The following is a 19,222-nucleotide window of genomic DNA, read 5'->3' as shown; positions in this document are numbered from 1 at the left end:
TTTGAGATGTTGAACTGAAATAAACGTTTCACCAGGAGACAGGATCCTACCTCAAGTAGTGTTCCAGGGTTGGTTCTCTGCTGTGCCACAGACCCCCTGCTTAGCCTAGGCAAAGTCACTTCACCTCTGTATGCCCTAGCTCACACCTGCGAAATGGGATTACTCCAGCCCTGCTTCCTAGGCTAAATCCATTCATGGCAGTGTGATGATGGAGGAAATGGAGATACCAAGCTGAGGAGATTCAGGCTGACTTTCTCCAGCTCCATACAGGTGGGATGGGAGAGAGGAGAGGGTTCAGACCAGCTCTGCACGGGGGGGTCAGTGCCTCAGCCCTGCAGCAGCATCTGTCACTAGAGCAGCTGGAGCTCCAGAGCTGGGTGCTTCAGCCACACATCTTCTGCTAGGGTCCGGGGCGGCTCCTCCTCTCTGCGGCTCCTGCAGGGGGAGGGCGGGTAATTCCCCCCCACACACATGCACCTCCTGCTGGGATTTTCCCTCCCCCGACACCCGCACAGCTCCTGCCAGGGGCGTGGCTTCTCTCCCCACTCCAGAATTTTAAATTCTTTTTTTTAACAAAACAAAGGGAGGACCCCCCCTGCCCTGACTCACCCTCCCCTGGCACCGTCCTGTCCCACAGGATGCTCAGAGCTACGCTGCAGTGCAGCGGCAGGCACAGGAAGGCAGGAACTGGACCTTTAAAGTTGAAATTGTTTTTTAACAAAGCACTCAGCATGCACACTGCCACACACAGGGCAGGCACGCAGGGGACTCTCATACACTGCAGCTGGACTGGAACCAAATGTCAATCACCCGATTCAAGCTTTCTGATTGGCTGGGACCAGGGGTGGACCCAAGGCTGCGAACAAGGAGTTATAAGCTACTGTAAAAGCCCTGCAAGCAAAACAACTAGCCAACACACAATGCAGGAGCCAACTTAGCCTAAAACAAGCCCAATTTTTTCATTTTTTTAGTGAGTTTGGCAAGTCTGATTCCCCTCTGTACTGGACTCAAAAGACACCTGGAGGCCAGAAGCAGAGTCAATGGTACGGGATGTCTGCCCTCCCTACCCTGTATCAAGGGAGGGTCAGAAGCGCCTATGCACTGGAGCCAGCACCATGCCAGTCCATGCTTCTCTTAGAGGAGGCAGAAGAGTCACCCTGAGACCTGGGGTGCCCCCCAGTCGGTCTTATGTGACCCTTGAGGTCAATGATGAATGATTCCTGTGCCCCTTTCGGAGAGATTCCCTGCCCTGGAATGAGAAGCAGGAGCACTTTCCAAGCCAGAGGGCTATCTGCAGCCTGAGGAAGGCCTCAATACTGAGCCAAACCTCATGGCCTGCTCAAGCAGGTGCTGCTTAAGGCGAAGGTCCTGCACTACTTGAGTCCACTTTTTGAATGATTTACAAATCAAACAATGCTAATTAAGAAGGCTTTGCCAAGGCAGAGCAAGCACCACATGTTGGGGTCACTATCGGGAATTGCCACTCCACACGAACGGCAATGCTTGAACCCCAGCGAGGGCATAACCAGGGAGCACTACCAGTACCACTGTATTGAAAGTTTTAATTAGCGTTACTAATTAATAACTATATACAAACACCCCCGTGTGAATCCAGAGACAGAATAAGCCCACTGCTCTTCCTGCATGTCATAAGAGACAACTCAAGGGGAGCTGCCTGGAGAGGGATGGGCTCTGCCAGGCTAGAAATTTGCCAAAGACACAGCATATGATAAGCAAGTCAAAGATGTCCATACTGGATTGATCGCAGCCTGGGTTAATAATGACCGTGCCATCCATCTCCCACCACGGCAGAAGCAACAAGTATACTACTGGTGTAACCCCAATAAAGACAACAACATCACCATAGCTCCATGGAATGGAAAGACATTGAGACAAAAAGGAAGGTTGAAAGAACTCACATACGAAATGAAACAATACACCTGGCACCTCCTAGGAATCTCTGAGGTCAGATGGAAGAGCTTTAGAGAGGTACTAATGGAAGAAGACCATGTACTCTATTACAGTAGAGAGGACAAACATGTCAATGGCACAGGATTTCTTGTGCATAAAGATATCAAGTATTCAGTATTAGGATGCCGCCCAATGTTCAGCAGGCTTATTTCCATCCGTCTAACAGCAGTACCATTTAATATCACAGTGGTACAAGTCTATGTCCCTACAACAGACACTGACAATAAGCAAATTGAAGATTTTTACTATCAGCTCCAAGACATCATCAATAAGGTACACAAGAAAGATATCTTGATTGGACAAGGAATGCTAAAATGGGTACTGACGCACAGGCAGATTGGCAAGATTATTGTGGCCCTTTCTGTAATGCGGTAACCAATGAGAGAGAATGGTGACTTTTGGAGTTTGCCAGCTATAACAAACTGGTTCTTGCAAACACATTAGGAGCACATAAAGCATCCAGACGATCAATATGGCACACACCTAATGGTCTACATCACAGCCAGATTGACTACATTATGGTGCAAAAACGATTTCATTCTGGGATTAACAGAGCTAAAACAAGGAGCTTTCCCAGTGCCGTGATACTGGAAGTGATCACGACCTCATGATGCTAAATTTTTGGCTGCGGCTAAGGAAAATCACCAGGCCCAAGTTTACCAGAACGAAGTTTGACTTAGAAAGACTCAGAGACCGAAACATTGCAGAGTCATTCCAAGCAATGAGCGGCGGAAAATTTGTCCCACTGCTTGCTCTAAAGGAAAACATAGAAATAATGACCAACAATTGCAATGCTGTAATGAATGAGGCAGCAATGGACACGCTTGGGAAACATTGTAAAAAACTAAAACCAGGGGTCACAAATGAAATACTACCAATGTGTGACATTAGAAGAGAACTTGAGAGAGACAAGAATAGCACTGAGGGAGCTGATAAATACAGAGCAATTGGCAGAAAGATCAAGAAAGGAATGAAAGTGACCAAGGCAATATGGACTGAAAAACAATGCTCTAAAATTGAGGAATGTATCAATATTAAAAATAGCAAAAGAGCCTTCCAGGTTGTAAAATACCTGACTGAAGGAAAGATGGACCAAAGCTAATGCAATTCAAAACAAAGAAGGGAACTGTCTTACAGAAGAAAGGGACATCATCAATAGGTGGACAAATTAATGTTCTGATCTATACAACCACCAGACAAATGGAGATGCTAGTGTCTTAGACAGTCCAGATTCAACAGAGGAGGATGACTTCCAATACTAAGTGAAGAAGTGGAAACAGCTATGAAATCCCTCAAGAACAGAAAGGCTACAGATATTGACAACATCCCAGCTGAACTGATGGAGTTTGGAGGAGAAATGGTAATAGATGTACTCACCAACATCTGCAACAAGATCTGGCAGACCAGTGAGTGGCCCTCCACATGGACAGTCACTAATCATCACTCTGCCAAAGAAAGGCAACCTGCAATTGTGTCAAAATTACAGGACCATAAGCTTAATTAGCCATCCCAGCAAAGTGATGTTGTACAGATTGAAGCCACAAGCAGAGAATATCATTGCTGAAGAACAGGCTGGCTTTTGTGCTGGAAGAAGTACCACAGAACAGATTTTCAACCTTTGTGTTCTATGTGAGAAGTACTTACAACACAAGCAGGACATTTACCACGTCTTTGTTGACTTCAAGTAGGTGTTTGACAAAGTATGGCATGAAGCTCTCTGCGCAACCATGAAGTAGTACAATGTTGGTCGTAAGCTTATCCTTACCATTAAACAGCTGAATGCCAAGGACAACAGTGCAGTTCTCGTCAATGGCACAACAGGAGAGTGGTTTTGCACCACTGTTGGAGTCCGGCAAGGCTGCCTTCTTTTGCCCACACTGTTCAATATCTACTTGGAGCGCATAATGACCGATGCCCTAGAAGATCACATATGCACAGTCAGCCTTAGAGGGCGAACAATTTCAAATCTTCAGTTCACTGATGACATTGATGGCCTGGCAGGCAGCAAAAATGAACTTGCCAACCTTGTGAAATGATTGTAAATGATTGTGTAAAACTTTCACAAAATATGGCATGGAAATCAGTGCAGAGAAAACCAAGCTCATGACAAACAAACATGATAGGGCCAGCTCACATATAACTGTCAGTGGACAAGAGCTGGAGACAGTGAAACAGTTCAAGTATTTGGGGGCAATCATCACTGATGAAAGATCCAAGGCAGAAATTCGGCAAGAACTGCACAAACAGCAGCAAAGCTAAAGCCAATTTGGAGGAACAAGAACATCGCCCTGGAATCCAAACTGAAACTGCTGCACACATTGGTCATCTCCATTTTTCTATACGCGTGAGACATGGACCCTTATGGCAGAACTTGAACGGAAAATACAAGTAGAAGAGATGAGATACTTCCATAAAATCCTAGGCATCTCCTACTTCAACCATGTCACTAATGAAGAGGCCTGCAACATCACCACCCAATGAGCTGGATCATATGAAGACCGCCTGAAGACCACAAAGAAGCATAAGTTGAAATGGTACAGCCATGCAACAAGATCATCTCCTCTATCCAAGATCATCCTCCAACGGACAGTACAGGGAAGAGAAGAAGAGGTAGACAGAAGAAATAGATTGACAACATAAAAGAGTGGACAGGAATGGACTTTGTGGAAACTCAAGCACTGAAACACAATCATCGGGGTGGAGACAATTGGTTGATTGCTCATCAATGACGGTGCCCTAAAGACCAATGTGATTATGGGAGTGATGATACAACAAACTAGTCTAAGATATGAGTTTGCCAGGTTGTGAGGCAACAACTGCACAGAGTTCCAACTCCAGTGGTAAGAATAAACTGAGGGAGGTCAGGGCAGCACTGCCTCATATAGCCAGCAGACGGGCTAAATACCTGAGCACTGCCCCTCTGTGGGTACTACAAAGCAAAATCTCTGGCTCCAGTGCACATACACCAATACGCGGAAAACATATCTGCATCTACTTGAAGATAAGGGTTAATGCGATGCTTGTCCCTTACTATCAATGATAAATTCTTGTAAACAGGCCAGACTGAAATCCAAAGATGTGCCAATAATGTAACTATCCATATTCTGCAATGTTTCATATAAAAGAATGTTGAAATAGGTTGTAGTGGTTTTTTTTATTTTGATGTCTCATAAGACAATTCTTACTAAAGACAATTTCCAATAAATCATGTCATAAGAGGTTTACTGAAATAGTGGCCAACTGGTTTTTAGATTTTGGGTGCAACCCAAAAGGGCATCTCTTCTCTGCTTCAGAAGATATGAAGAAAACTCTGAACTTTGTAGTCAAGAAAGCCAGTTCTGTGTTTAAGAAAAAAAAAAGTACACAACTGAGAGAAAATACTTGTCCTTGGTTATACTTTTACCATTGTTAGAAACTGGGCTATAATCCTAGTGGTTATAGCAGAAAGAGTGGAGAAACTGTCAGAATTTAGCTCTGTTTTTGTAGAAGCTACTGATTTGGACATTACTCTGCTGGAACTTCAGTACAAATGCTTAACTGGAAAGCATTATTAATACTTCTGTGGTGAATATTAACCTCAATAATTAACTCACTATCAGCCCACAGCAACTTTTTTAAGCTCCTAACATCAGAACATTCATGTCATGTATCTGAATTACTCCACCTTATTAACTGGAACCAACTGGTGCTCTCTAAACTCCACGGAATAGATAGATTATGACAGTAGTTCAAGATCTGATCTAGGTGATCTAACAGGAGCTATGAAGTAATCATCTAGAACTGAAAGAGCAGAGGGTCAGAGGTATTCTTTCTGGCTCTGACATCACATATAATTAAGAGCTGACAACTAGAATTTACATAATTTTGTGGATAATGAGCTAGCTAGAATAGTATTTTGCTCACTTGTATGTGGCCCTGCAGTGTTATGCGGAGTAAAAACTATTTGTGACAGATGTGAGATCTTGGAAATGCAGAAACTTCAGGAGACTATTACACTGAGAAGTGACAGATGCAAAGGCATATGGAATATTCATATCCCTAAGTATTGTACATACCTTTGTGAGCTGGGGAATGTATTCTGGCTCTGTTGGGGAGGATTACAGAGCACTAAAATCAGAGGGGCATAATTACTGCAAATCCCTGGACAGGTCACCTTCTCCAGAGAGTGCCACCTCCCTGTGGGGAACTGCATATATTAGCTCAGACTAGGTTAAAGAGGCCAAGCAGATAAATAATTGGTTTTTGGTATAAAGGGGGAGCTGAACTGACTAAAAAAATCTCTCATTTGATCCTCAAAGTGACATGAAACTATAAGTAAGAGGGCAAAACTTACAGGAAGGGTTTGAAGAACTCTGTGAACCTACAGTGTCTCAATGTAGAAGATGTGACACACTTGGTAAGCCTGACGTGTGTAGAATATTTAGTTTTTTATGATAAGCTGCTCTGTAATGCTTTTGTCCTAAAATCAATATACTGTTAAGTAAAAGCTGTCTGGTCACTAGTAAATACTGTCATTACCCCTTGAGAGAGAGTGAACCATGAGGCTGGACTAAGGTCAAACCTATTGAGATATTCACAGTGAACTGCAGGAGAAAGAGGGACGAGAGTTCCTGCCCACAGAGAGATGAAGACTAGAAGCCTGAAATCCAAATAGGCACCCCTAAGACGACCATGGAAGGGGCAGAGGTACAGTTAATCCAGGAACTGTGAAAGTAGTAAAAAATTATTTGATCCAGTAAACTGCAAGATATGCAACTGATACATCACAGGATCAGTTGTGTTGAATAAAAAGACGCCATTTCTAGAGTCACGTAGACCATGAATACAGATTCATGTAATTTCTGTCATCTATGACAGAGTTGTCACAATAGGGCAGGGGTTGGCAACTTTTCAGAAGTGGTGTGCCAAGTCTTCATTTATTCACTCTAATTTAAGGTTTTGCGTGCCAGTAATACATTGTAATGTTTTTAGAAGGTCTCTTTCTATAAGTCTATAATATATAATTAAACTATTGTTGTATATAAAGTAAATAAGGTTTTTAAAATGTTTAAGAAGCTTCATTTAAAATTAAATTAAAATGCAGAGCCCCCTGCCAGCACGTGTGCAGTGTGAGTGCCACTGAAAATCAGCTCGCATGCCGCCTTTGGCATGCGTGCCAAAAGCTGCGTACCCCTGCAATAGGGTATTAGTCACATATGTACTTTGATACTGCAGTTCCGTTGGAACCAGGAGTGGTGAGCATGTTGGACAGAGACTTCTGAGCTCCTTTGTCTCAAAGCATGTGTCTATGGAGAAGTGGTGTCATTATTGTACCTAAAAGTATAACCTAAGTTTAACTGTGAAAAGTAACCGACTGTGAACAATCGAGTATGTGAAACTCTGTAATATGTCACAATAATTTGACTTGTTTCTTGCCTAAGAATTAACCTTAGAAAACAGTTCAAGTTGTTTTCAGTAAATGAATCCTATGAACAGATACAAGAAAACCAGACACAAAAACTGAATTAATCCAAACAAAAATAGCTTTTGTAATGGGGTGCACTCACCGCTCACGAGTGCCCCCTTGGATGAGTGCATGTGCCTGTACACGCTCTCTCCGTGGTGTGTCTTCAGTGACTCAACCCTCTAGCTGAGTCACACACAGTCTGGCTATGTGATAAAAGCAAAGCAAAACCCTTTCCGGGGTACAAGTCCAACAGGGGTCTCTCTCAGTGCCCTCTGTAATGTCTTCCTCAAGATGTCCCTGCTCCGGGATAAAGCATTGCCCCAGCACTCCCTCCCTGGCAACAAAGTCTTCGCCCTCTTAAGACCATTCTGGCCGCAGCTCTTGCTACAGTTCAGTTCCCGCTTTGGAGTGCCTCAGTGTCCAGGCCACTTCCCCCAGGGGCTAACTAGGGGGGGAGGACGGGACCTGGGCCCTCTCACTACTCTGGGTTCCAGTCCAGGGACCCTATAGATAGCAGCTGTCTGCTGTGTCCCTTTATCTAAGTTGCACTGCTGCACTAATTCCCCGAGCCACTTCCCCATGGCCCCGTGCTGTCTTCACCCTTACCTCAGGGCTTTGTCCTGATGAAGATCCAGCAACCACCAGCTCAGGGCTCTCCTCAGCTTCTGGCAGTACTACCTCATCCAATGTCCTGCAGCTCCCTCAGCCAACTGTACACTCATCCACACTCTTCCAGCGCTGTCAAGGAACTTGAACTTACTCTGACCTTGCAGCTCTTCCTATACTAGGCCCTGATTGGCTGTGTCTCATAAAACCACTCTAGGCAGTTTGGAGGACCCTCTCCACTACCCTTTTCTAGGGTGGTGTGTGGTAGGGCCACAAGGCCTCCAGCAGGGAGCCTCAGAGGGTATAATATACCCCATCATAGGCTTACTGATATACGTCAAGGACTAAGGCGATATTATACTTAGTAAACAAGAAAAATGTGGGAACAAAGTTATCTATGCCAAGTCTGGCCTTAAAGAAATGGATTTAATTGGTGCACAAAATAATGATGATAAAATATGGCACCCAACTTACACTCCTTTTAGGGGTTCTTAAAAAGAGGGGGGGCAGGAGGGGAGACAGAATCATCTTTCTCACAACTCATCCCCTGACCTGTCAATGTTGCAACTCATCACAAATTTCTCAACCTTAAACCAGAAGGAGCAGATCAGGCTAAGGAATATCTTCCTGAGAGGAAGGCCAGTTGGCTCTTCTTTAAGGAACTTTGTTTTCACCTCTGAGGGCTGGAAATCATAATATTTTCATGGCATTAAGTCCTCAGTAGGGATACATAATTGCTGCATCGCAGATGCATGTTAGATTCTGTATTGCTTTTCCTTCCCTTGTTGTTCTGCTTTCTCCTCTCCCTCGTTTCCTATCCTATGTTTCATTCTCTTTCTGCTTTTCACTGAATCCTAAAATCAACTATTTATCCAAGTCTGCCTTGACTAAGGAGAAAGAATCCAGCCAGGTGACATCCTAGACCAGAACTCAAACCAGGGTCCTAGCGCAGCATCAACAAAAGCTGTATTTCATCGATCTTTTCTATCCTCTCTCTTATCCATCTTGTGTGTGTCTGTTTAAAACAAGGTAAGTAAATGTCCTTCACACGTCAAGACTGAGAGTGAAACTAACCCTTTCCTCTTCAAAGAAATTAAAATAAGAGACTGATATTTTGACTCCAAAAGGAGAGACCCCTTTGGTAGGGAATAAGTTTGTTCTGCATAATTACAGTTTCAATATAAAAGCTTGTTTTAATTCCTTATTTTCCTGAGTTTAATCAATAAATTTTCAACTTGAATGAATGCTTTTCAGTATCTGCCAAATAACCAAGTAAATCAAAGGTCTTTGAAAAAAATAACTTCAAACCTATCTATCACTGCTTAATTTTGGATAGTGAGAGAGTTTAACTCTTTAGATCTTTGAGATCAATATCTACACAACAGAATCCTACTAGTCCAGATTGTTTGAGCAATATGAGCAGGAACAAATGAGTACTGAATGATCTTTTTAAAAGTTACTCTAAAAACATTATCTAAACGGCAATGTACATGACCATAATTAACTATAAAAAGGCAACAACAACAAAAAATCACTCTTCTAGCAAATGGTTTTCTGTAAAAACTAATGTTTCTAGGAGTGAGAACTACCTATTCTCAGGTAAACAGCAGCATGTAAACTTAAATTAAATTACATTAATGACAATAGTTTGCTAACAAATTTGTTTATGTTAAATACTGATATTTGTTAATGACTTACCAACAGGAAAGGGGCTTTTATCTTCAAAATCTTCCCAGTGTTCAAAATCAAAAGACACATTAGGATTCTGTTAACAGAAATACAACTGCTAACTATATCTATTTCACTACATAATGTTGATAATTTTAGAACAATAAATACATATTTTAACTGATATTTGTAATTCACCTTATGCTTCAGTAGACGGCACCAAAATTCCTTCTTGTTTTTTGCAAGGATAATCACAGGTTCTTCATTCTTAATCACACAAACAGACTTTCCTTTAAGTATGTTTGCATATAACTCCATGTCAGCCACATAAAATTTGTCTCCTGAAAAAGCACTGTATTTATTTAAACAAAAGTGTTAGCTTCTTTTGGCAAATGAAATGGAAACTGGTAAGACATTTTATTTTGCTACGTGTAACATTTTGAACCTACCTGAAAACAACCTTGTCTCCAAAAAATTCACATTTATGGTCACGTATATTTCTTAATTTTATCTTCATGGTAACAGTATCTTCCTTTTGAAACCATTTTATTTCTGGATAGAAACTAAAATTTTAAAAAGACTAGTTAAATTGAATGTATTTCAATTTAAAATATGAACACATACAAAAGTTCTAGGCATACTAACAATAATAGAACTCATGATCAATAGGAATATCACCCACAATGATAAAAGAATAGAAAGAAAGGTTAACATACCACACAACAAGTATAACAATTAAATATACCCTGTCACTTTACTTAAAACCCCATTTCAAACCCTCTCCTACAGAAAAAGATGGTTACTGTACTTATAGTAAAACTGATTCCTCAAGATGTTTTGTGCATGCGGATCCCACTGTGGGAGCACATGTGCACCCTTTGCACAGGAATCCGGAAAGTTTTATCTAGCAGTGTCCATTAGGGATTGTGCATGTGCTGTGCATGCCCCCAGATTCCATCTCCCAAGGACAAAAAGGGTGGAATGACCCCACCCACTCCCCAGTGCCCAGATGGGAAGACTCTTAGATGTAGGGATGGAGGATCATTTGTGGGATCCACAAGCACAGAAAATCTTGAAGAAACAATTAGTGTAAGGTAAACAACTGTGCTTTCTTCTGAGTCTCTGTGCATATGGCTCCCACTCACAGCGATTAGCCACAATTTTATCTATCCGGAGGTGGAAGCTTGGAGATCATCCGAATAAGGACTGAGAACCACCCTGCTAACCTGGGCAATTACTCTTGGTGCTACCATTTGTGAGTAATGTTTCGCAAATGTATGGACCGAAGAACACACTGCTACTTTACAGATTTCTATTACTGAAACTTAGCTGAAACATGCAGCTGAAAACTACAAAATTCAGGTTGTTTGCACTGGAAGATCTAGTTAATGTAGTCTCAAAACATAAATCCAGTCTCAGAACATAAATCAAAATCTGAATGGGAAATGCGAACGTGGTAAACTTACACTCTTAGTTCAGGGTTGGGCATATTGGTGAAAGCAGAAAGAGTAACTAGTACTACCACTGTATTGTACCGGCTGTGTGGGTAAACTGAAGATTCAATAATCAGGGTTGTCAAATCTTACATCTTTCAGGAGCACTAAGTTCACCTTAAAAAGTACAAAATCGAGCAGATAAACACATTTTCTCACTACAAAAAGTTTGCATTAATAAAAATTTAAAATTCCAGTACCATTTACGATGATGCTGTGTAGATTCTTCTGCTTTTTCAGATATAGAATCTAAATTAAAAACAATATATTTTATTCAGCATATAGTATTATTTTACTCCACCAAAGTTATCTATATCATGTAAATTTCATCTTTGAAGTCTGTTCCAAGGTGAAGTACAGAGAATTCAATGGTATCCAAATTAGGATTATCAAAAATTTATTCTCTTTTAGATTGGTTACTACTACTTCAGGATATTTTTAAATCAACTTACATGCAAACTATGATGAATCATTAATTAAAAAGGAAACTATTACATTTTGCATTAAAAGGTACCAAAATCAGACCCAGCACTTTTGGACAAAAGGCTACGAAAGAAAAATGCACCATGCAGCCATAAAGGTATTAAAACAATCTAGAACAGTAAACAGCCCTGTACTGAACTTAACTCTTCAAATTATAGAATTTAGTAATTTGAAAAGAGGTCACACATGGCTTATAAAACAGCACAGAACAAATTCATACTACTACTAATATAACCAGAAGAAAATGTCTCCAATCTTATCTGAAAATTTCCTCTCTTTTAGTAACAAAGAATACTTCAGCATGGTTGCATTTTGGGAGCAGAACCAAGCACAGTAACTCCTCGCTTAATGTTGTAATTATGTTCCTGAAAAATGCAACTTTAAGTGAAACGATGTTAAGCGAATCCAATTTCCCCATAAGAATTAACGTAAATGGGAGGGATTAGGTTCCAGGAAAAAAGATTTTCACCAGACAAAAAACTATATATTATGGAGATATACACACAGTATATGTTTTCAACAAACAATTTAATACTGTTCACAGCTATGATAATTGTGAAGGTTGGTTGAGGTAGTGAAGTTAGAGGATGGAAGAGGGAGGGATATTTCCCAGGGAATGCCTTGCTGCTAAATGATGAACTAGCACTTGGCTGAGCCCTCAAGGGTTAACACACTGTTGTTAATCTAGCATCTCACACAAGGCAGCACAAACACAAGGGAGGGGAGACCGCATAGCAGACAGACACACACATACCTTGTGTGTGAGAGGGAGAGAGAGAGAGATGCACACTGCCCCTTTAAGTAAACTGACCCACTCTTAAAAGCGCATTGTCTTTTTAAGAGGATCAGGAAGTTGAGACAGCAGCTGCTGCCCAAAGAGCTCTCTGTCTCTCTCCATCCATGTCCCTTTCCTGCTCTGTATGGAGAAGGGGTAAGCAGGGAGCAGAAGCAGGGGGGAGGGGGACACGCTGACATTAGCCCCCCCTACCCGCCCTGCACAGCAAGCAGGAGTCTCTAGGAGCAGCTCCAAGGCAGAGGGCAGGAGCAGCACATGGCAGTGGGAAGAGGGACAGCTGAACTGCCTGGCAATTGATAGCCTGCTGGGTGGCTGCAGCATAAGGAACTTAGAGGACCAGGGAGAGGATGGGGGGCTGCCAGTCCATCCTGGTTACAAGCCCCCAGCAGCAAGCTGCAATGGGTTGCTTTTCCTGCAAGCAGTGGACAAAGCAGGCAGCTGCTAAACCATGTTAGAAGGGAGCACTGCACAACTTTAAACGAGCATGTTCCCTAATTGATCAGCAACATAACAACGAAACAACGTTAAGCAGGACGACTAAGTGAGGAGCTCCTGTAACTGGCTGCAGGAGAATATTCTGATCCCTGAAGTACATACCAGTTGAGACAACTTCCACACACAGGATAATTTCATCCTTCTTTTCTAAATGAGCAAGAGTTGAAATTTTTCAAAGTACAGTTAGCACAAATTTCTCCAACTACTGAGGATGGGAAGGATTTTCCTTAACAAAATAAACATGTACTTTTGCATGTCAATTTCTATCTCTGATTCCATACTGTCCCCTTATTGCCAGGGTGAGCCACATTTGTGGGCCCTATTATTCAAAGAAAGGTAATTATAAGGTAAACTTGGATAAATTTCCTATTATTCATTACACAAAGGTCCACACATCTGTTATGATGGGATTTCCACAACCGCACGCATCCAGAGTGAGAAGCGGCAGAATCCTTTTCACTGTGGATATCCAAATATTAGGAAAATAAATAGGCTCATCTTCACTTTAGTAAGGCATTATGGTTAGGGCTATAAATAAAATCACAGTTAACTCAGCAATTGACTTAAAAAAATTAATCACACTTATCACAATAGAATACCAATAGAAATTTATTAAATATTTCTGGATGTTTTTCTACATTTTCAATTACAACACAGAATACTAAGTGCTCACTTTATATTATTTTTTATTACAAATATATGCACTATAAAAATGAAACAAAAATAGCATTTTTCAATTTACCTCATACAAGTATTGAAGTGCAACTTCTCTGTTGTGAAAGTGTAACTTACAAAGGCAGATTTTTTTTTGTTTACATAACTGCACTCAAAAACAAAACAGTGTAAAACTTCAGAGCCTACAAGTCCACTCAGTCCTACTTCTTACTCTGTGAATCACTAAGACAAACAAGTTTTCTTACCTTGACAGGAGATTCTGTTGCCTGCTTCTTATTTACAATGTCACCTGAAAGTGAGAACAGGAGTTTGCATGGCACTTTTGTAGCCAGTGTTGCAAGGTATTTACATGCCAGATATGCTAAACATTCGTATGCCCCTTCATGCTTCGGCCACAATTCCAGAGGACATGCTTACATGCTGATGATGCTCGTTAAAAAAATGTGTCCATTAAATTTGTAACTATACTCCTTGGGGGGATAATTGTATGTCTCCTGCTCTGTTTTACCCATAATCTGCATATATTTCATGTTATAGCAGTCTCAGATGTTGACCCAGCACATGTTCGTTTTAAGAACACTTTCACAGCAGATTTGACAAAATGCAAAGAAGGTACCAATACACTTGATTCAAGATTTAAGAATCTGAAGTGCTGTCCAAAATCTGAGAAAGACGAAGTGTGGCGCATGCTTTTAGTAGTCTTAAAAGAGCAACACACTGATGCAGAAACTAAACCACCAAAAAAGAAAATCAACCTTTTGCTGGTGGAATCTAATATGATGATGAAAATGAACATGCATCAGTCTGCATAGCTTTGGATCGTTATCAAGCAGAACCCATCATCAGCATGGACACATGTCCTCCGGAATGGTGGCTGAAGCATGAAGGGACATATGAATCTTTAGAGCATCTAGCATGTAAACGTCTTGTAACACCAGCTACAACAGTGCCATGCAAATGCCTGTTCTCACTTTCAGGTGACATCGTAAACAAGAAGCGGGCAGCACTATCTCCTGCAAATTGTAACCCACCTTGTTTGTCTGAGTGATTTACCAAACCAGAAGTAGAACAGAGTGGACTTGTAGGCTCTAAAGCTTTACATTGTTTTATTTTTGAATGCAGGTCTTTTTGTACATAACTGTACATTTTTAAGTTTGACTTTCATGATGTAGATTGCACGATAGTACTTTTATTTTTCAATTCACCTCATACTTTTGTTTGTTACAGTGCCAATATTTGTAATAAAAAATATAAAGTGAACCCTGTACACTTTGTATTCTGTGTTGTAACTGAAATTAATATATTTGAAAATATAGTAAACATCCAAATATATTTAAAATAAATAGTATTCTATTATTTATCAGTACGATAAATTGTGATTAATATTTTTAAATCGCTTGGCAGCCCTATTTATGATGTAGAGAAAATTTCTGCCACAAACATCACTAGTTGAAGACTGGATGACCAATTTGTAGAATTTGGTGAATTTCCACACCATTGGCCACAAGACAGCCTAAGAGCTCTTGCTATAGGAGACACAGGACTTCTCTGCCTACAAGACTGCTACTACTCCCAAAGATTGGCTCTGATGTTTAAATTGATATTACCTGGGGAATAAATGCTATGCCCGCGCCACTTCCCGCAGCTCCCATTGGCCAGGAACAGCGAACTACAGGCACCGGGACCTGAGAGCGGCTGTGCCTGCAGACTGTCAAAGTAAACAGTCTCATGGCCCAAAACCAGATTATCCTGAAGGGTGCATGCTGCAGGTTGCCCACCACTGGTGTAGAATGTCATTTAATGTTATGATACTTTCCAACTTCATTAAGGATGCGTGCAAAACAGTGGTCCAAATCCACTGACAAAACTTAATAAACAAGTGCAACTAATTATAGAGAAACTAAATCTGGTAGACCAGCAAATGAAAAGTCTCTTACTTGATTATTTTCTGATAGCAGCTTCTCTCTTTATTCATCAGTAGTGGGATAGCACCCTCCACCTATGGAATTCTGAAGTGGTCCAATGTTGGTGCTTGAAGCTCCAGGACTAAGCCCTTCTCTTCAACTTCTTCTTCCAAAATTATAAAAACACTCCAGCAACCAATTAGCAGCAGCATTTAGACAGCTTTATATAATGTATAACTAATTATTATATGTCTAAGTATCCTTTTAGAAAAAAAAAAATCAATCTGCACTCTGGTCATTTACCAGGCTATCAGGGCTGGTTAAAGAAAGATAGAAGCTGCTAAGAAAGTTATCAAGTAAGAAGTTTGTCATTCTAGTGATGATTGAAGAGAAGCTGTGCCACAATGGGAAGTATTGAGTGGTGAATCACAGATGTGGAGGGAGGAGGAGGAGAGCTATTATAATAGCATAACAGACAGAAATGGAAGTTCCCCCTATATAAAGCAAGAGCTTTACAAACTAAGGAAAAAGACACAGTTACCTTTTCCATAACTGGTGTTCTTTGAGATGTGTTGCTCATGTCTATTCCACAATAGGTGTGCGTGCTCACCACGTGCACCTGTGTCGGACGTTTTTCCCCTGGAAGTACGCGTAGGGGAGCACCCCTAGGAACTCCAGAAGTGGCACCTCCATGACTGCACGCTCCCCCCACCCTCAGTTCCTTCTTGCCAGTCAACTCTGACAGAGGGGAAGGAAGGCGGGATGTGGAATAGACATGAGCAACACATCTCAAAGAACACCAGTTACGGAAAAGGTAACGGTCTTTTCTTCTTCGAGTGATTGCTCATCTGTATTCTACAATAGGTGATTCCAAACTATATCTGTTGGAGGTGAGTAGGAGTTCATAAAATTCTCAGGACAGAGCACAGCCCTGCCGAACTCGTTGTCCTCCCTGGTTTGGGAGACGACTGAATAATATGAGAAGAAAGTGTGAACTGAAGACCACATAGCAGCCCTACAAATGTTCTGGATGGGGACATGAGCCAAAAAGGCAGTAGAGGAGGCCTGCGCCCTAGTCGAGCGTGCCCTCACAATTGATGGCAGGGGGATTCCCACCAGGTCATAACAGGTACAGATACACAAAGTGATCTGCCGTGATAGTATGGGAGAATACTGTGTAGCCCTGCACCAGGGGTGGAAGGCTGATATGGCTGCCAAGTGCACCTTGACGGAGGGTGCCAGAACCTAGGCTCCAAGGTGAAGGAGGTAGTCCAAAATGAGCTGGATCGGGGCAGCCATGGGGGAAACGCCCCGCTCATCTGCCCATCGGGAGAACCGAGATCACTTTGCCAAGTAGGCTCGGCACATGGAGGGTCACCTGCTTTCCAAGAGGATGCACTGGACCCTTTCGGATCACGTCCTCTCCTCCCAGCCTAACCATTAAGCAGCCACTTTAGGTGGAGTGCCGCTAGGTTGGAGTGGAGAAGGCGGCCCTGGTTCTGGGAGAGAAGGTCTGGGTGGGACAGCAATGGTGGGGTGACTGCCAGGCGCATGAAGGTCCCGTACCAATGCTGCCTGGGCCATGCCAGGGCAATCAGTACGAACCAGGCCCTGTTCATCTTTATCTTTTCCAGGACCTTGCCGATCCGTGGGAACAGGGGGAAGGCATAGAGAAACCGGCCCAACAAGGACAGGAGGAAGGCATTGGAGATACTGCCCCACCCCTGTCCCCCACCCCCGGAGCAGAACTGGGACAGCGACGGTTCTGCCGAGTTGCAAACAGGTCCACCTGGGGAGCGCCCCGCTCTTGGAAAAGTCTGCACACCACCTGTGGGTGAAGAGACCACTTGTGCTGAGAGGAGAAGTCCCTGCTCAGGAGATTTGCCTGCAATTTCCAAGCGCCTCGTAGGTAGCAGGCCTGTAGGCAAATGTCGTGGGCTATACAGAAGTCCCACAGCCTGAGGGCTTCCCAGTAGAGAGCAGAGGATCAGACCCTGCTTTGCCTGTTGATGTAAAACATCGAGGCCATGTTATATGTGAGAACCCTGACCACCCAGCCCTCCAGGTGTGAGCGGAAGGCCAAGCACGCCAGCTGCACCGCCCTGAGCTCCTTGACGTTTATGTGGAGGGCCAAGTCCTGCGCAGACCACAGACCTTGGGTCTGAACGTCCCCCACACGGGCTCCCCACACCAAGTCCGATGCATCGGACACCAGTTCCATCGACAGTGACCTGCCTCTGAATGGGACCCCGTGGAGCATGTTCCCTGAGGACAGCCACCACTGTAGGTAAATAAAAAGATATCTACTAAACATGGTGTCATAAACAGATAAGTAAGAGTTAACAGAACAAAAGTGCTTCATATCTCTTTTGCCTAGAAAGGGTTAACAAGAACAGTGAGCCTGGCTGTCACCTGACCAGAGGACCAATCAGGGGACAGGATACTTTCAAATCTTGAGGGAGGGAAGTTTGTGTGTGTGCTGTCAGATTTTGGTTGTTGTTCACTCTGGGGGTTCAGAGGGATCAGACTAGCAACCAGGTTTCTCTCCAATCTCTCGGATACAGGCTCTTATAAGTTCAGAATAGTGAGTACTAGGTAGATGAAGCGAGTTAGGCTTATGGTTGTTTTCTTTATTTGCAAATGTGTATTTGGCTGGGAGGAGTTCAAATGTGTATTTGGTTGGAAGGAGTTCAAATTTATATTTTGCTGAAAGGATTTTAATTTGTACTTGAATATTTAGGCTGGGAGGGTATCCCAGTGTCTATAGCTGAAAGACCCTGTACCTATTCCATTTTAAATTTACAAAGATAATTATTTATTTTTTCTTTCTTTAATTAAAAGCTTTTCTTGTTTAAGAACCTGATTGTTTTTTAATTCTGATGAGACCCCTGGGGACTGGGTCTGGATTCACCAGGGAATTGGTGGGGAGAAAGGAGGGAAGGAGGAGAGAGAGGCTAATTTCTCTCTGTTAGGATTACTGTCTCTCTTAGGGAGAATCTGGGAGGGGAAGAGAGGAGGAGGGGGGAAGTTGCATTTTCCTCTCTGTTTTAAGTTTCAAGGAGTCTGAATCACAGTGATCTTCCAGGGTAACCCAGGGAGGGGAAGCCTGGGAGAGGCAATGGTGAGGGAAAGGGTTTACTTTCCTTGTGTTAAGATCCAGAGGATCTGGGTCTTGGGGGTCCCCGGGCAAGGTTTTGGGGGATCAGAGTGTACCAGGCACTGGAATTCCTGATTGGTGGCAGCGCTACAGGTTCTAAGCTAGTAATTGAGCATAGAGGAATTCATGCTGGTACCCCATCTTTTGGATGGTAAGGTTCAGAGTGGGGAATTATACCATGACATATGGAAATGTATGCAACAATGCTTACACCACATCCTTACACAGGTGGTCACCGGTTCGGGCACAGTGAGGACTTTGTCCATCCTGTCCCTGGCCTGGAAGAATGCTGAGGCCAACCAGAGCTGGAGGGGCTTCATTGTGAGTCTGACATGGCGGACCACCTGTGCACACTAACATGTGACCCAAGCGCTGAAGGCACGCTCTGGCTGTTGTCACTGGAAACTCTCTGATCGTGTCGATGAGCCCTTTCAGGGTCTCGAATCTGTCCCATGGGAAGGAGGCTCTGTTCAACATGGCATCCAGAACCGTCCTGATAAACTGTGTGTTGTACTGGGACTAACTTGG

At 42.7% G+C, this 19,222-nt stretch overlaps 1 protein-coding gene across 1 annotated transcript in view; it reads right to left on the bottom strand.

The window, feature by feature from the left end:
* The window catches only part of TDRD12 (tudor domain containing 12), a 156,027-nt gene that overhangs the window by 7,841 nt on the left and 128,964 nt on the right, over positions 1–19,222 (bottom strand). The window contains exons 28-31 of the mRNA XM_030581899.1: positions 11,385–11,433; positions 10,141–10,254; positions 9,890–10,043; positions 9,722–9,788 (exon numbers count right to left, since the gene is read on the bottom strand). Coding sequence (XP_030437759.1) covers positions 9,722–9,788; positions 9,890–10,043; positions 10,141–10,254; positions 11,385–11,433 — 384 coding nt within the window. The remainder of the gene's footprint in view (positions 1–9,721; positions 9,789–9,889; positions 10,044–10,140; positions 10,255–11,384; positions 11,434–19,222) is intronic.

The sequence above is a fragment of the Gopherus evgoodei genome, chromosome 12 (assembly GCF_007399415.2).
Source record: "Gopherus evgoodei ecotype Sinaloan lineage chromosome 12, rGopEvg1_v1.p, whole genome shotgun sequence".
Classification (NCBI taxonomy): Eukaryota; Metazoa; Chordata; order Testudines; family Testudinidae; genus Gopherus; species Gopherus evgoodei.
The sequence above is the reverse complement of the archived record's forward strand: the minus strand, read 5'-3'. Positions and strand labels throughout refer to the sequence as shown.